The sequence below is a fragment of the Helicoverpa armigera genome, chromosome 2 (assembly GCF_030705265.1).
Source record: "Helicoverpa armigera isolate CAAS_96S chromosome 2, ASM3070526v1, whole genome shotgun sequence".
Classification (NCBI taxonomy): domain Eukaryota; kingdom Metazoa; phylum Arthropoda; class Insecta; order Lepidoptera; family Noctuidae; genus Helicoverpa; species Helicoverpa armigera.
Window position 1 is genome coordinate 3,082,867 of NC_087121.1, and position 19,512 is coordinate 3,102,378.

The 19,512-nt window shown below is 38.9% G+C and overlaps 1 protein-coding gene across 1 annotated transcript; it reads right to left on the minus strand.

The window, feature by feature from the left end:
• Positions 1–8,569: 8,569 nt before the first annotated feature.
• On the minus strand, positions 8,570–15,243 carry LOC110372039 (eukaryotic translation initiation factor 3 subunit B). Its single transcript, XM_021328549.3, has 10 exons — positions 15,055–15,243; positions 14,532–14,847; positions 13,922–14,108; positions 13,356–13,582; positions 11,805–11,981; positions 10,473–11,052; positions 10,246–10,364; positions 9,678–9,831; positions 9,332–9,440; positions 8,570–9,006 (listed from the first exon to the last, which is right to left on the minus strand). Exons 1-10 carry the CDS (start codon positions 15,179–15,181, stop codon positions 8,912–8,914), a joined length of 2,091 nt encoding a protein of 696 aa, XP_021184224.1. The 5' UTR covers positions 15,182–15,243; the 3' UTR covers positions 8,570–8,911.
• Between the last annotated feature and the right edge of the window lie 4,269 nt (positions 15,244–19,512).

Here is a 19,512-nt window from a genome sequence, read left to right on the forward strand (position 1 = left end):
GCAAATGTTTTTCCAGCGGACTCTAAGCTTTTTCACGCTTTTGCTGGAAAATATATTTTCGTCTTTAAGTGCACTGGGCGCCCGGGGGTTTGTTCTAAAAGCGAGGAAAATTCTGTACGCTCCATCGTAAGGTAGCGGCGACGGATCTAATAAAGGCAAACTTGTAATTTCTTGCCGTGCTGTTATTACATCCCTATTTACCCATTCTTGTATAAGTTTTATGGGGTATTATACATAGGATGCAATATTATATTTTAATGTTTTCTTTGTAGGTATAGAAACTCCTACTGAAATTAAACAAGCTACAATCTCGATGCTACTTGGTTTCCGTATGGATAAAGTTTTTATTCTTGTGTCAACGCTCTCTGCAATGAGGGTTTTCTAAAATGGCGTCCACGAGGTGGCAGCACCGAGTCGTCAGGTCCAGGTAACTGTCAAAGTGCTTATCTTTACTATGAATAGTGAACGATTTTAGTGTTTTTTTTTATTTTATAATTAAAGCACTGCATTATTGTTTTACTATTGCGGTTGAGTAAATAAAAAAAACTAAATCATATTGTGTTAACAAATTTTTCAACAAGCTTTTCCTTAGTACCAGTGACTTTTGCATCCTCTCTCTTAGCTCAATTTTTAGTTCGGAAACCTTATTCTGACCGTAGTCCATAATAAAATCAATAACACTTCCAATATAACAGAATTTCAATAAACAATAAGTTCGGACCCTACAATTCCATACTATTTGACAGCTGTTTGGACCAGACGCATACGTGGCGCCACCCTGTGGCAGAAAAAATTGAGAAGGCCCTCATTTCCTGGAAGTAACTCAAAGTAAACAGCATGCGTCAATTCATTATTTAAAAATAATGATGTAATGTGTTTTCATTCTTATCGCGTTACTTTACACGCCAATTTTATAACGCATGGAATTTACTCTTAGTTATGACTCTACGACATATAAGCAACGTGTCAATAGTAGCGAGTTCGATTCCCGCACGCACTGAATAAAATTCCCCAGAGCAGAAACTTACATCATATATGTACCTACGTACAAATAATAGTCTTAAAAATCAGTATAAAAAAATATATATTTTAAGGTACCACTGCAAAGTTGAAAAGAGTGGAATAAACTAATTCTTGAAAGTCGAATAGTTTCTAGTATACTCAATAATCATTCTCACGCGAATTTTCTTCAAATAATGAACTTAGTCTATGTCTCAGTAATTACAGGCAGTAATATCCTAATCCTAAAAGATCTTAATCCGAAACCCGAAGCAAAACATTGGCGTTACAAAAACTGACAGGTCTAATTACTTTCGTTGGGGATAAGATAAATCGTCTTACTGCCAGCTTTGGACACGTAATTAAACCTTTTTCCAGAAGGTGTTTAGGACGCTAAGTTGTAACTCTGACCTACGAGTATATCAAGCAATGATTTTGGTGAATCTTATTAGGTACAAGTATGGTTCGTTTTGCATCCTAGCTGCCGACTGCATGCAACTGCCAACCGCACATGCTACTAACTGCACTAAATTGACCGCAGCTGCACTAGGTAGGTACTGCTTTGTTTGTTTACATGTAACCGATTTGGGTCGAAACGGCAGCAGCACCTGCAGTTGCTCTCAGATATATCGAATTCATGCAGTCGCTACACTTGCAGCTGGCTTAAAAAACGCACCTTTACCCTACCAAATATCCTTATTCAAAATAAATAACTTTCTAATATCATCACCACCACCACCACCTACTGAAAATATTTGATTCCAAGATTTGACTCAAAAAGATTCAGTCAAATAAATTGACTTGTGGACAACCTGAATAGGTATCTAAAATTGTACCAGCCTGCCTGTAGCAGACCAGCAGACTGCCTGTCTGTCCGACTGCCTGTCTGGCTTTCAATCTAAAACTTAAAAAGTGATTCAATTTAAATGAAACTTCGTTCCTAAATAGTTAAGCTAGTCTAAGAAAGGTAGGTAATTTTTAGTAGTTTTCAGCTGGTCGTGGAAAGTGGTCGGAAACGTTAAGAAACAGCTAGGATTTAGTAAATGCTTAAGAAAGATAGGAAAAGCAAACTTCTACTAAGGTATTTGACCGTATTTGATAAGCGAATACCACCCTTATCTATGTGAAAATGAAAATATACGATCTTTTTGTGAGCTCCGCTGACCGGGCCGTGAAAATGGGACAGTTTTTGCGTCAAATAGTGATGTTGGGATCGGATACGATAATCCGGTTGACCTGTAAACGTACGCGTACCTTTGTTTGTGGTGTTTTTTTTTTTCATTTTGTTTTAAAAAGTTTTTGTCTGTGTGTTTACAATCAGATGTAGATCCTTTTTTTAGTTTGAGGTCGACAGTTGCTTCGTTAACCTACTGGACGCGAAGTTATGATTTTTGGTTTAATTTTCAAACAGATGTTCGAATCAAAGTATTGACTAAGTAAATACAATGAAAACCGTAAATAAGGAGGGGTTATTCCCGTTGGGTAACACCTTTCGTTCCTGTCGTCAACACTGTTGACGATCGGGAAAAAAAGTTTCGTTCGTTCACAGTGTCCATGAATGCTGGTTTTTATTTGTGCGGATTTTTAAAATATTTTAGTGGATTGGAGAGAACAAAAATTGATCGGATTGACATTAGCTGTCATTTGTAAGGGAAGAATTTTTATTAAATTGAGAAATAGTATCCTGAAGAGTTCCTCCACTAGCTACTTGCCGAGGAATCCGTAGCCGCCTGTCACGAACACGGTGGCGCCGCAGTAGAACTGCTGCACGGCCGAGTCTCCGTGGTACTGAATGCATACGTGTCTGATTTTAACAGCCTCAGAATCATAAGCATCGGACCTTCTATACAAAACGCAGGCTACCGCCTGAGAAGCCGGGGCGCGGGACTGGCCGGCCGGGGCTGGCCAGTGAGTCCCGCGCCGAAATATGCCGAAACCAGCGCGACTGCGTCAAATTGACATTTTGATTATTTGTGTTTTTGAGTGCTATTTTGATTTGTTACTTTTATTATTGTAAATATTATTTTGTGGAAAATTAATAGTTGTAAGTGTATACAAACAAGTAGTAGGCACCCAGATGTACAGTAATGGTGATGGGAGTGTAAGTGCTTGTCAATCTTCAACATCTCTGGATGCCCTGAGATGCCCGCTGTGCCCCCAAGCACGTTTTTTTAAAGGTAAGCGGGGTTTGAACGTGCACATTGGGAAGACACATAAATCCCAAAGTGCAGTTCCTCCCACACTAACCCCGACAAACCCAGATACCGACACACCTTTGGAACCGTTTTGGAAAAGACTTTCAAAATTCAAAAACACAATTCCAATCCTAAAGCGGGTTCCCCGAGGCGCCAGGGCTTTAGTAGCTCAACATTTGGCAGGTTGTGTCCGCCTGGCTGCACGGGAGAACTCGCAACGTGCTTGGGAGAACTTACTCACCTTCCCTTATAGAATCTTACATATTCAAAAAAATTTGGCATCCAAAAAGTCCTTAACGACCCAAATTAAAGATAACTGTAATGTTTCGGCCAGAGATTTCGACACTAAATCACCGACAACAGGCTCTACTTATTCGAGGAGCATCCCCCACCTGGTAGAATCCAAGTTAAGTGAAGGTGACATAAGTGGTGCAGCGAGGATTCTTTTCAGCAGTGATGTGGTGGCACCTTGTTCTCCAGAAACACTTTCCGCTTTGGAGAGCAAACACCCTGCCCCATCCGATGACCTTTCTTTTCCCGACCCCCCTGATCCGGATACCCATACCCTCATTATTACAGGTCGACAATTGAGCACGGCAATAGGCTCCTTCAGGAGCGGTTCCGCAGGCGGCCTCGACGGCTTGAGTCCGCAACACCTTAAGGACCTTACCTGCCCAAGCGCCGGGGAAGCTGGTGAGTCGCTCTTGAAGGAGCTTACAGCCCTGGTCAACCTTATGCTCGCCGGCAAGGTGGACGAGGCCGTCATCGACGTCTTGTATGGAGCGAACCTCTGCGCCCTACGCAAGAGGGATGGCGGCATTCGTCCAATTGCCGTAGGGACTACTTACCGTCGCACGGTAGCCAAGATTTGCTGTAAATTTTGTAGTGAGGGTGTTTCGGAAAAATTTCAGCCCCTTCAGCTGGGTTACGGCTCAAGAGGGGGCTGCGAGGCTGCCGTGCACGCGTTATCGACCTATTTAAATTGTGGCAAAGGAGAGGTCATAATGAAGGTTGACATAAAGAATGCCTTTAATTCAGTCAATAGGGACACCTTGCTGGCAGAAACGAAAAAAGAGTTACCCCAAATTTACAGTTTTATTTGGCAATGCTACAGACATCCATCTAAATTACTATATCAGGACAACCTTCTGGAATCTTCTGTTGGTTGTCAGCAGGGTGACCCACTCGGGCCCGTGATTTTCAGTTTAGCCATAAACCCAATAATTCGGCAGCTAAATTCGGAATTCAACGTTTGGTACCTTGATGACGGAACCTTGGGGGGCAAAGTAGATACAGTACTTGGTGATTTTTCTTTTCTCCAAAACAAATTTCAAGAAATAGGTCTAAATCTAAATTACTCCAAATGCGAACTTTTTGTACCGGACAATACTGACAGACAAGACACACTTTCAAAATTCAATGCAATAGCCCCGGATATTAAATTAATTGATAAGGACTCTCTTTGTCTCCTTGGTTCCCCAATATATGAAAATTCATTTTCGAATTTTATACAGGACAAAATACAAAATTTCAATCATATTTCGGAAAGGCTGCTCCAAATTAACATGCACTCAGCCATTACAATCATTAGATATTGTTGTTTTGGCCCAAAATTAACATACTATTTGCGCGCTTCCACTCTATGGAAGCACACAAACCTTTTGGAACAACTTGACAAAATTATCAGACACACATTATCATCAATTTTAAATGTGTCCCTAGACGACCGAGCCTGGGTTCAGGCTACTCTTCCCATTCGCATGGGAGGGCTTGGCGTTCGCAAAATTTCTAGTATAAGTTTACCGGCCTTTATATCCTCCGTCCGTGGTACTGAGAAATTGACCAGGAAAATTCTCCCTTCCACACTGGTCAATTGCGAGGTACCATGCCTGGCTGAGGCTGTAGAGGCTTGGAAAATCACCTGCCCGAATATTGATCTACCCGTCAACCCATCCTCTCAGAGACAGTGGGATGAGCCGCTCTGCAGAGCTACACGGAATAATCTGATTAATACGTCAATTTCTTCTGCAGAGCGAGCGCGCCTTCTGGCTGTGGGCGAATGGGAGTCGGGTTTATGGCTTCTGGCACTTCCGTCGTCAAACATAGGCACCTTGTTTGATGACACCACTTTCCGGCTAGCTATTTGCTTGCGTTTGGGTGCTCCGTGCTGCTCTCCTCACCGCTGCCCATGTGGTGAAGCTGTCAGCAGCCTTGGACACCACGGCTTGTCATGTAGCCGCAGCGCCGGCCGTTTTGCACGGCATGCGAATATCAATGACATAATCCGTCGCGCTCTTGTTGCCGTCGGCGTTCCAGCCATATTAGAACCCAGTGGTCTGGTACGCGACGATGGCAAGAGACCAGACGGTATGTCGTTGTTCCCGTGGAAGATGGGTAGGTCTTTAGTATGGGACGCGACCTGTGTCGATACTCTTGCACCATCTCACCTTCCTAGCTCGGCGCGATGTGCTGGTTCCGCTGCTGCGGCTGCAGAGGACCTCAAACGGCGCAAATATAGTACCCTGGTGGGTAACTATACCTTTGAGCCGTTTGGGGTTGAAACCCTCGGGCCGTGGGGTCCAAGTGCTCATCTCCTATATAAGGATATCGCTAAGCGACTTGCTGACACTTCAGGTGACCCAAGGGCTGGTTTTTATTTTGGCCAAAAAGTAAGCATTGCCATACAACGTGGCAATGCTGCCAGCCTCTTGGGTACACTCCCGGTGGGCAGCGATGAGGAGTTTTTTGATGCAATTTTTTAAATATTTTTATTTATAGTAAGTGTATATATTAGGTAATAAGTTAGTTGTATGTTGTATATATATTTATTATTAAGTTATTGTAAAAAGTTATTTGTAAATAAATGATTCCCTTCATTGTTTTTTAAAAATTTTAGTGGATTATGTTAGATCTTTTAAAACACAATGAACTAGAAAATAAAAAAATGGCCTTATCATGTTCATAATAATAATTTTACACTTTACAAAATCCATGACATGTTTTATTTTTATTTCTATATTTTAAAAATAAAAACCAGCATTCATGGACACTGTGAACGAACGAAACTTTTTTTTGTATGGGAATGGGGAGTGTACATAAGAGTATACGAGGACAGTACATAAGGCAGTTTAGGGGCTTAGTACATAAGAGAGTCTAGGGGGCAAGTATATAAGGAAGCATATGTGGTAACTAGGTACATAAGGGAGCATATGGGGTAAATACATAAAGGAATATATGGGGTACCTAAGTGAACAAGGGAGTTTAAGGTAAGTATCTAAATAAGGGAACATATGGAGTTAGTACTTAATTATCATCTATATCAACTAAAAATAGCGTTTTAAATGGAAAAGAGAATGCAGCGATAATAAATGGTGCATTCAAGATAAAGCACATTCGATCACTATCTCTTGTTAGGCTGATCAAGCCTAGGAAATATAAATAGGGAAGACTCCCTCGTTGGTCTAGTGGACTCAACCGCGGCTGCTGTGCCCGAGGTCTCGGGTTCGATTCCCTGGTCGGGCCGAAATCGCTTTGTGGGTTTTCTAAAACTTTCACAAAGCAGCCCGTAGTTGGAAGTTGGCGATTGATTCACCCGTGCATCGAAAAGAACGTAAATGTCGGTCCTGCGCCTGATCTCCTTCCGGTCGTGTCGGATTGCCGTCCCATCGGGCTATGAGAGTGGAGGAATAGTGAGTGCACTTGTGTCTGCGCAAATGCTCGTGTACTATATGCCCTGAGCAATTGGCTGATCCCCTTATATGGGAACAGCCGCCGTGTCCGAAATCGGCGGTGGACGCCATTATTAATATAGAGGGAACACGGAGAAAGAATGATTCTACGATGTATTCTAGGCGTTTGTTGCCCGTGGTACTACCAATAGTACTACCAGTAGTACCACGGGCAATTTTTTCTTCCCGTAGTACTACCAAGCGGTCTGGTAGTACCACGGGCAAGAAAAAACTACCCTACTACCTCTGTCACTCGACGTACTTGCGCGCGATAAATGCCTACCGCTCGCTGGGTTACCGGTAGCCCCACGCGGCTCAGGTCTTTCAATAGTCACACGCGCGCGGCGCGTATTTATAACAATATTATTATTTTTATTTCGTGGCATGTTATGCTGTTGGTTTTTATTAGGTTTTTTAAGCTACCTAACAAACTGATGGATTATTTTGAGTTGTGTTGGTTTATATGCGACTATTGTAAGATTTTATATTTATTAATAAATTAATAAATGAACTAGTAATTCTATTTTTTTTAAATAAATTAATACTTATCTACTTTATGATTTTAACGACAGAGATCATTAGGTACTTATTTTACTTTTGATACCTACTTAGTTATATGAACTGTATTGTGAGTTTTGTAGCTCAAAACACATCTCGAGTAGGATAGCATAAAATACACCAAGTTAATCCCACGAGATCAAGGTATTCAATACTTATTTGTGAAAAAAAACTAAGTGTTTTTGACTCTTGTCGATTTTGAGCAATGAAAAATTTCACAACTACCAGATCTATTTACGAAATAGTATCAAAATATATCCACATTCAAAAAAATATATATTTCAATTCTCTTTCTAGGATGACAATATCAACTGTGACAACAAAAGGGTTGAAAAAAACCTATAATATTGACAGTAGTACCTACCACGGGTAGTTTTTTCTTGCCCGTGGTACTACCAGACCGCTTGGTAGTACTACGGGAAGAAAAAATTGCCCTTGGTACTACTGGTAGTACTATTGGTAGTACCACGGGCAACAAACGATTCTAGGTTTTTCAGTAGGCACCAACGGTTTCAGCCGCGTCCCTCTGGATTAGGGCTGCCATCTCGAATTTCGCCAAACCGGGACAAACATTAAGAAAACCCGGACATTTGGCGTAAATCGCATTTTTACCCCGAACGAGTACGATTTTTTTAAAACAAAATAATACCTAATTTGTAATCCATTTACTATTGACATATACTTGAATTCAATGAGGTGCTTCCTTACATGAAAAGTGTCCGGGTTTTCCCCGGACACTTCTTGAAACCCCGCCCGGACGGCCTCCAAACGAGGACAAATCCGGGGAAACCCGGACGGATGGCAGCCCTACTCTGGATCAACTCCGTGCAACTGGACAAGAAGTTGCCTGTCCATCCGTCATCACACGTTTACCTAACCTAATCCACTGAATACTTCCAGAAGACCGATTTTGAAACACTTCAAATTTTTTGACATACCCCCTCGTTTATCATGTTTAGTTGTAAACCCCGTCTTACTGCTAGATACTTTTTTGTTTAGGTACACTTCTTTCATTTAAACTCAATTATTCTTCTAAACTTCGCTCCCTCTTGCAAACTTCAGTTGGCTGTGTTCATAAATAATTCTCCCTTTTCGGATGTTTATCAAAAGTTTATTTCATACCATCATCTTATAAATAAATGTAACAAAATAAAATACAAACAGGTATTAAAAGGCCGTTTTCCATTTGAAACATATCAATTTAATATGATTTCTATAAACATTACCTATTGTATAATTTATAAACCGAAATCTTACACTGAACATAATGCAACTGTCGCGTATAAAATGCTTTTGTGACTTTAGCGGGATGAAGGTATAAAAAAACTTTATAGTCTGTGGTTGGTTTATTAAAAATGTGAATCCGTTCGCCGGACTTCGAAGGAGGTCGGAGTTCGCACGCCGACCTCTAACGTTTGAGCGGAATGGTGACTACTCGATGACCGTTTGTTCCTCTTTCACGAAAAATTCTACTACCTCCTCTACCGTCGTTGTTGTGTCGGTGTCAATACCGTCAGTGTCAACATCTGGGGGAAAGAAAATTATGTTATACAATCGTTGTAACTGTGCCTATTAAGTGAAAACTGACCACAACTGGAAAAACTGGCCTTCTACTTGGCTTTCCTTCCTTAGAGAGGACCTACACTGCACTTCAATATTATAATATCAACTGTGACAAGTATTTAATTTCATTACCACAGCTATGATTAGACACTCCTTCGCCAAAATTAATATAATTGAAAAGTTATGATGACAATTAACTTGTTATAAAATTAAAGAGTCTTCCCAAGCCCAAATTCTATAAATATATGGGATCTCTTCACATAAAATAAATATGTAGTAAATACGTACAATTCCTGAGCTCGAGCCGGCGCGGCTTCTGCTCGTTCCACTCCTGCAACTTGGCCTCGCGGTACTCCATGTGCTTCTTCATCTGCTCCGTACGCTTGGCTACCAATTCCTGATAGTAAAAAAGTAATATTAGACTCCAGTCGATAAAAGAAAAAGCTTTATTTACTGCTTCGGACTAAAATTGATGAACATTTACAAAAGTTTACAAAATGAATTTTGGTGACATCAAAATCCTTTTAGCCATAACAAAAGGAAGTGAAAATCTTCACTTTCTGCAAGCAAATGCTTTTTTGTTTTACTCAGAAACTTGTAAAAATAAACAAGTTAAAAAAATATACTATCTTACCTTGCTAGCTTTGCTACTGCGCATACGATCCTTAGACTCGAACTGTGAGTAATATTTCTTGAGGTTCTTCTTGATGTCCTTCTGTTGTTTCTCAGACAACAACGTGGGAGGCCTGGGCCGCCAGTTGAATTGCGCGAAACCTTCCTTCATTACTCTGAGAACAAAAGGCATTAGCATTAGATTTAATATAGTTATCCTATGACGTCGCTTAAATATAGGCGGGTACTCAGATAAGGAATGTCATATGTAAGGAATACTTAAAAAACATGTTCCATACGATTAGACCAAAGCGAATTAATGACGCGTGGTAAAATTTTTGGCGTCAAGGGGTTTGAGGCGTCATCGCTCGAACAGCTAGTTATAAGTAATCGATTGTTTGAACTCGCAATTGTCGAGCGTAAATACCGAAAGAAGCTTGTTTGAACATTCACAATGTATATTACCATAATTTTATCCAAAAACTGCCTATTTGGTTCAAGGCTACGGTCATTATTGACAATGCCAGCATTCAAAAAAATTGCAAGCAAATAGCAAAAAATTGTTCTATGACAATATGAATTACTCTTACCTCCTTAATATCTTGCCCTGGAATGACCAGATGTAGTAACCAGTATCGATCTTGCTCTTGAGAGAGGACACACCAGTCACCACGAAGCGTCCGGTCGGGTCCCATTCAATGCCAGACATCTGAGAAAAAATATTAGTAAATAAGTTTTACGTACAAGTAGACGAGAAATCAAACGACAATATAGCATATCCAGGAAATAAATAAGAAGTTATAAAAGTAATACACACCTGGTAATGGTCAGAAACATTCATGATAGTGAAATCATTAGTGTCCAAGAACTCCAGAGCGCCACCAGTCAGGCCAAGGTTTGCCAACACGATGAACTGTCCCGACGGAGACCAGAACAGGTGATTGAATGGCTGCCTCTCAAACTTCTTCAACAAAGTCGGGGCCTGACCAGTGTTCACTTGGTAGAAACTAATACAGATGTTAGCAGGGTCCCCGTGGATGATGGCAAACTTAGAACCTACAGGTTCCCAGGCAAACGCTTGAATGGGTTCCTTAATTTCTACGGAGTCAACAGGGATTTCCTTCTCCCTCATGTGGAATATTTCAAAGTTGTAGTACATTCCGGAATACTTGATTTCGTTTTTGTCCTTCTTGACTTTGGAGTAGCGGTCTACTTTGACACAGAGGTAGTCTCCGCTCTTCTGCCAGTGGATCTTGCAGTCGGCGACAGAGAACAAGTTCTTGGAACGTATTTCGGTACGGTTGGGCAGTTCGAGGAGGGTCACTCTTGCGGGTACGTCTTTGTCTTCCGCCACCCAATACGCTACGATGTTGTCGGTTGGCGACCAGCTGAAGTCTCTGTGAATGATTTAAGAAAATAAGTTGTTTGCAAATCAAGCAATTTGTTGTGAAAACGTGCATGTGACGTTAAATAAGTAGATCATCAATGAAAAATACCAAAAAAATATTGTATGTATTTTTTTTAACTTTGCAATTTCTTTTTATTGTTTGTTTAAGTGAAACTAAATAATTTATGCCATGGCAATTATACGAGAAGCATTAAGGCGAAAGGATACGCCAAACTACAAAATGGACCTCTCTTTGAAACACTACTACTACTAGACGAATTGACCAAATAATATAAAAAAAAATACCTGCTACGCATAACATATTTGATTTTCAATTTTAAGTTATTTTTTTTTACTATCGTTTATACTTTAGTCGGAAAAAAATCTAATATATCCTCTTTATTTTTCCAATAATTTGCTTACTGCTTTCAAACTACTGAAGCGATTTAAATATTTTTTTCACAATAAATTAGTCAATTTGTTACTTTATTAAGTTTAAGTTATTTTTTTTTCACATATATTACTTTCGTGCCATTAAATCAATAAAACCATATTTTTACATTCGCGCCGGCGTTCGCGCTCGCTCGGACGCGGAGGCCAATCTCTCCTCAAGGTCGTTGGGCTATGCTTTCGCCTTAATAAATCAGAATAAATAATTGGCATACTGTAAGTAAAATATTAAAACAGCATACAAAGATTAACTGAGCTAGAAATCAGCAGCTTCCGAAACTCAAAATTTTTGTCAGGACCCAGGACTCTTACCTAATTCCAGGGATCTTGATAGACTTCTTGTCGAGCAGGCCGAAGCTGGGTGTCTCGTACACAGAGAGCACATCCTGGCCGAGCCTCGCGAAGTACCGGTCGTCCTTGCTCCAGCGGAACACTGGCCACGTCACGTATTCGTCCGGAGGCGGGAAACTACGCTTCTCTTGGCCTGTCCTGTGTGAGAAATAGTGGTTTAAAAATAAATAGTCATGTCAAAAATGTTAGACTACAAGGACTAATTTACATCAGATTCAAAGAATAAATATACACGATGATATATGCTAAAGTGTTTTGTAAGTGAAGCTATATGTCCTGCTAAGTGTCGCTAATTCTTGTTTATATGCTGAATTAAATGCTCTAAATACATAAACCAAACTAAAACTACATTGTAAGCCATAAGTTGTGAAAATAACAAAACAATAATTATTAAAGGAAACTGTGGTTTAGAAATCTGTGGCCAAACTTGTAATAGGTACTTTCTAATAATAAAAAAACAAAGAAATTATGTCATAACTGCTTTAAAAAAAGTACATTAAAGGAACACAGGCATTCAAAAAACTTTTTGTTTATATGTAAATCTGTAAAGCAGTTAGTATTCTAACTGTCTCATGTCTTAGTCGCGCGTCGCATACGTAATAGAAAACCTGTTTGCGTGGCTTGGAACAATTCACCATAATGTTCAATTCACACATTAGAACAAAAGTGTTAACTTCAAAATAAAAGACATCTTGAATTATTGGCACCATCCAGAAAATGTCTTTCCATGCCAACACGGTCCTTTAAAATAGTTGAAGTACATAAAAGGGTAACAAAGAAACTTTGTGTACCTATGTTAATTGAATCATAACTAGCTGTGTTAGCCAATGTCACTCTGGGCTGATATAGCTTCCAAATAGTGAAAACATATTTAAAATCAATCCCATAGTTTCAGAGCCTTTAGGATAGGTACAAAAAAAGTGCATCTTCATTAGTGTAGATAACAAGGATTTCAATAAATTTAGCAGCTCACAACTTTGTAAATGGAATGCCACTCAGAGTAAAAGTTGTCCATCCTAAGAAGAGCATTTGGCTAGTATGTGGTATAAACCTGCTTACATGCCACTTCATTAGATTCTAGTTTTATCTTGCTAGATTACATTAGATACAAAGATATAGGCTAATGGTAACTTAAATGATATGCTTATACAGAGAGATCTCTGGTTTTATATGTTTGTTATTGGTTAACTCCAATTCTACTGGAATGATTTCAATAACATTTGGCACCAGTGTAATGCTACATTAATCCTGAATAAGCTGTCTTTTACTTTTGGTATGGGTACCAGTTCCCTCAGGATATTGATGAATCCAGGACAAACCACTACTCTACATGATACAAATAATAATAACAACCAAAATTATAGCTTTCCTGCATTCAAGACCTAACATTTTTATTCTTTGGACCATGACTTTCATATTCAAATTACTCAATATTGTGCAATCAAGCAGCAGAAGATTAACAAAACAATAAAAAAAAAGCAGTAAAAAAAAGTCTAAAATTATCCTACTAACCTGATATCCCAAATAATGAGTTTCTTATCTTCACCCCTATCACCAGTAGGTGAGAACGTAACTACGTAGTTTTCACACGGTGAGAAGGAGATGAACCGAGCTTCCGGGTGGAAGAACTTCTGGAACTGGGAGAACTTGGGGCCAGCCCATAGGGCCACACCCCTCCAGTGGAACGTTGCTAGGTAGGTACCCAGCGGTGACCACACTGCGTAGGTCTCCGTCCAGTTCTGAGGGAATATACATATTTTAATGGTGTTATTTTTAAGTAGCAGAACCTGGTATCAACTGGATACGCAGCTGTGGTATGATTCAGAAAACCAACATTTTAAAGAAGATAATAAACCATTCCTATGTATGAAATAAATAATAGCCATTACAACAGAGTTCTAAAGAACTCTTCAACAGAGTTCTAAAGAACAATGCTTCATTGACATACAACTTGAATGATGTAAAATTGATTCATGTTCCTCTACAAATAAGATATAATGTACAAAAGTTGCTAGGTTGATGACACTAAAAGCATGCCTTTCATAATATTTTACAAAGTAAAACCATTCTTAACTCACCGGCCTCTCCTGCATAAGTGTAGGCTCAGGCAGGGCATTCTGCCAAACTTGGAGTGCAACACCAGTACCAATACCGACCAGGAACTGATCGTAGGCATCCGGGTCCATCAGGTACCATTGTAAGTCCGACTGGACCTTGAACGGTTGCGGTGCTGGAGGCTCCCATTCTTTAGGGATGTCTGAATATCTGAGCAAACAAATGTTATTGTTAGTTTTGTATTTGTTTTGATAATAGTGTTGATTATATATGTCAAAGTGCAATGAAAATATTATGTGTAAGCATTGGTAGTAGTAGTATGTGTGAAGGGAATTATTGGTAGTCTGTTTGGTATTTAGGTGTCTATGAATAGCATAAGGAAAATGACTTAACAAGTATGATGCTTATCATTAGGAACTAGTTATAGTCTGTATATATTGTAGTCAACTGACTCTTAGTTTTCATGTTCTAACTATTGTAACTTCTTTAAATATAGCAGGAAAACCATAATTCTAAATAATTAATACCTCCCAATGCCAAAGACAAGAGTAATAAAGGGCTCAATGAACTTCATATGATAACCTTGAACAATTAGCACTTGGGAAGTTTTGAAGAGATAAAAAGACCACTTACTTCTTAAAATCAGTGAACAAATTCACCAAGAATGTGTGCTGCTTATCTAATTTACAGTTATTTGTTGCCTTTACGGCTTCGGCGGCGTTCTGAGGGTTGCTGTACTCCAGGAAAATGTAACCAGTGGTCATTCCATTCTCGCTGGTTGGGTAATACTCGTTGACGATCTTGCCGAACTTGCTGAATATCTTGTTTATGACGCTCTGGAGCTTCTCCAGGCGCTCGGGCCCGACCTGCGGGCACCCATCGACCACGACCACGTTCTCATAACTGTCAGATTCCTTCGGTTTCTGCTCTAAAAGGTCGGCCAGCAACTCTGCAACGTCAAAGTTAGGTTAGGTTTTTATGACTTTTGTTACACTGCTAAACTCACTGATAAAGTTCAAGATTGAAACGAATTGCACTCCCTAACACACACTGAGCCTCACAATAACGTTAAAAATAGTAACAACATGAATGAAAACTTGTAAAATGCGTGGGTGACGCATATGGCCGGTCAAACTTGTCACAGAAAATTGCCCACCTTCATCGGGAATATCGTCAACGAAACCCTCTGGATCCTCGAAATCGGGCTCCTCGTCAAAATTGGCCTCCTCATTATCACTATGAGGTGTTTGGTTCACTTTTTCGTCGCCTTTTTTCTTAGCCATTTTGACGATTTAACGTGTGTAACAGGAAGACACGCCATTAGTGACTGAGCATAGAGCACAAATTTTTGACTTTCACTCGAAATGGTGAAGTTACGTTTTGTTATCACCTGAAAAATAGTAAGAAATATATGATTTAAAATCATAAATAAACTTTAATAGCAGAATTATACAGTCAAAAATATTATTTGTTAGATATTAAATACAATGATAAAAACTGAGACTTCTTGACACTCGATTATGATATTTCATTAAAAGTATCAGTGCATGGAATAACCAAACGTTGATTCATAGACAATTTGAAGCATGGCGGGAAAATTAAATAGTTTGAAAGTGTCCAAAACTAAAAAACAATGTTTTCACCCGTGAAAGTGTAAATAAAATAAGCTGATTTGAAACCAACCCTCAAAATATTTATTTATTTCGCTACAGGTGAGTTAGGTGACTCTCGCTGTTGTTTGTTTTTTTTTTCAGTAGTAAAATGCACTCGTTCAGTTTTACCAGCAACAGCAATAATTTTGTACATAAATAAAAAAAATATATTCCGATGGCTAATAAATTACCTGTAGTGGAGAATGGAGAACGCATAACATAAAGGTGAGTGGTATTCATGCGGTACTTATTAACTAGCAAAAGCAATAAATAAGACTTCACTTCATCATTAAATGATCCCATCATAAAATTAAACAATCTTAAAATGAAATATGTAAACCTATCTCTACTCAAAGACCACGTTTAATTTTGACATTAGTTTTCACTCGTCCGTGAAGCCAGCCAATGTTTTTAAATTGGCCGTGCTACTCTCTACTACGCCACGCATCTCATTCTCACAGATGAGGTGGCATTATGCGGCGGACGGGTCACCGCACATGAAAATTGAGGTCGCACCGCATGCATCGCTTGTGGCTGGCTGCACTATATCTACTTGTATGTGTAGTTCGTAAAGCTTAGAGCGTTTAACCAGCAGGAGAGGCCTGCGTTACCGAGCTTTTCTTTCTTTTTAACCGATTCTCAAAAAGGAGGATTTCCATTTCTTTTTTTTTTCTTTTTTATTCATACAAGTTTTTTGTGGTAGAAAGTTGATGAGGGGAGAGTGAGAGAGTATCAGACTCATACTGACTAAAAGTAAAATTTGTGTAGGTACCTGGGCCGCAGCAACTCTTTCGAACAACCCCGCAGCTTGCCGTGTCTTCAGACTTTTTCTTGTAGAGATTTGTAGGTACTCGTGGCGGTTCATGTTGGTTAAGTGCTCTAAGACGTAGAGGTACATTTGTACAGTAAACGCGAAGGTATGCGATCCAGACGTGTTTTCTTTGATTGACAATTTCTGTCTAGTTAACAATGTTCTGATTTTCGACGACTAAGCAATAAGCAATAGTTCTAGACGAGATGTTGGCTTTCTCGATATCCCATATTGATAAATCACGATTTTAACTAAAATGTTGGTGTTTACAAATACACTTCAATTCATTGGGTAAAGATTGGCATCCACGTCTCCACGTGGCATTTTAACTCATAGATCATATTTCCTACTTTTTTAGTTACCTGACTAAAAACCATAAGCCTGACGTATCAACTTGTATCTACCTATACAAAATAACATATTAATCTGGTCTATGTGGTGAAAATAATATACCTACTCCAGTCAATAGGTACTTGCTTATACCACCGTTATTCTTGAATGACAAGTCGGCGTTACATATCAACTTATAGAACCGGCATTTTTGTCAGTCTCGCATCGGTACAATGTCTGGTAATCAAAAGTCGATAGCTGTCGACATTATCCGTGATACACCTACTTTTACCTTACCTCTTGATTAAGTATGTTATTGTTAAACCTTCTTACTTATAGAGGCTCTTCAAGTATTCTATTATTATCCAGAAAAGTTGGTAGGTACGTATAATTCTTACCAGTAAATGTTATACCTACAAATACATCAGTTAAATTAAATATATACCACCTGCATTCAACACAACACACTACCTACACTCTTAATAGAGCCATTTAAGAGCGCAGCATCTTACATTCCATTAATAGCAAACATCACCTACCTATCCCCTTATCAGGCCATTTCATAACTCTTATCTAAAGCTCGAGTGCATATAGGCTCGGCATCGCTTTCTAACTTGCAGCTTGCAAGGAGGTCGATCATCAGAGTTTTAACCATGGAGAGAAAAAAGAGTGGAGATGCCATAATATACAATCTCTTTAGAAAGTAACCCGCCAAAATGCCGCTGTGCAGGAAACGAGGAACGTTAGTATCTCTGTCCTTATACGCCTTCTTTGGAACCCGCAAATCCGCAAATTTGTAAAATAAAGTCTTTGACAAATGTCTCAGGAAATTAATTCACTACTAACTGCACCGTAGTTACGATTTGACCTAGAAGAAGGCGCCTGACTTACCAGCCTTCTGGCACCTCCACTCATCTTTGCTTCCTCTACGGATTTAATACTTAGCCACTACTTACCTCTTTCGTCACAGCCGGTGCCGCTGACCGATGTTGATTGCGGTTCAGCATTGTAATACTGTGATTATGGTGTTTGTTCTTTTTCTTACCAGATTTTTTTGCTTGTTTTGCTCGGACAGTACTTTAAAGATTTATAAAGGTTTCTGTACTTTCTTAAACTTTTCTCCTGAAATTCTTCACTCCCAGGAATTTTACTCTTTTTTTTATTCTTGTTAATTTCAGCAGTAGTACCAAGTTTACCCGATACTTTTCCCATCATACTTAGTAAGTTGCGACTATATTTTCAATTCAATATTCTTCAATTCGCATTTTAGAGACAGAAGTTTCCACAAAGTTCATTACATTGGGTACATAGCATACCTATCTATAAATGTTTTTACGACCATCACCTACTGGCACAGGCACACGTGTTATTATTTACACATCCACAACAAACATGTCCTACAGTCCTACACTAAAATAAACTGGTGATTAATGCTTGCACACATCATTGCGACAACTCGCCTTTGATCGTACGTAGTTAGATGTTGATGTTACCCTATATCTTGTAGTATCTTCATGTTGGTCAGAAATATCCACAAATAGAGGAAAGAAAAGATAAGAAAGAATGGTTCTGTTCTGTAAGACAAAAACTCTACGAAAAGTATTGAAAGCCTAAGTTTAGATTTGACGGTACCTGATATTTATTATCCTGATCAATAAATTAAAAATGCTAAATAAGTGATTGGTCTAAATCTGTGTCAAGAAGCGTTCTTCCAAGAGCATAGAGTGCATAACATAAAGTGCACAGTGTGTAGTAAAACTAATTGCATATCAATCTCCTTTGCAGTTATCGACGACAAATAGGCAGAATGATCTTCGCTCAATAGGCTTACAAACAATGATGCGTAACAGAGAAATGGTTCCCAAGCGATTATTCTCTCGGAACAATCAAATAACAAGACAAACGCACGGAAAATAGGGCGTACGGTTTACGTCATTTTCTTACGGTGGTTTCTTTCTTTCAAAACTTTGGACTAGAAGCGCGTAAGTTTGAACTGACCAAGTAGAATATTCAAAGACATTGAGGTAAGTCCAAAATATTTCATTTTTAAACTCTACTTAAGTAATATGGGCATTTATTTTTATAAAGGATGGTCCTTGTAAAATAATAAGACACTTATAATCACCATTAATAAAAAATAAATAGTTTCAACCGCTGACGAAGCTTTTTCTCATTAATTTCATCACACTTCGTATTAGAGATTCGGACCGAACTAGAAGTGTTTAATTTAGTTAAAGATCATAGTTTACAAGGGCGTTAGATAAATTTACGGTTATTTCGTTACCTCACGTGCTATTTTCTTACAAACCATGATGTCATCCACGCTGGACCATGTGTGACACAAAAACCATCAATACCTTTAATTAAACTATTTTTACACGATCCGAGAAAAATATTCTACATTTTCCGGAGGGATAAAATAATGACTCTACTGTCTACGGACTCCATGTAACTAAAAATAATTAATTATACAGATAAGTAATTATACACATCTGTGTAAACTTAAAACGGCAAACTTGGCAGGTAGAGCCACTATGTCTAATTTAAGTAAGCCTAGAAACGACATAAAACTTTCTTTCAATTATCTGCAGAAAGTTTAAACGCCATGCAGGCTCTATGTCCGAGTAGGTCAAATATTTGAACCGATATTACATGGATCTGCTTACTCGTCATTTATTTAAGTACTGATATTGCAAACAAATAAGCAGAAAATGTTTTTCTACAGTTGCATAATAAACAGTCAGCTGTTTAAACATATTGAAATTCTTTTACTTATTGACTCGATCCAAACATGAGACGGTACCTTTGCTAATGTTTTGAG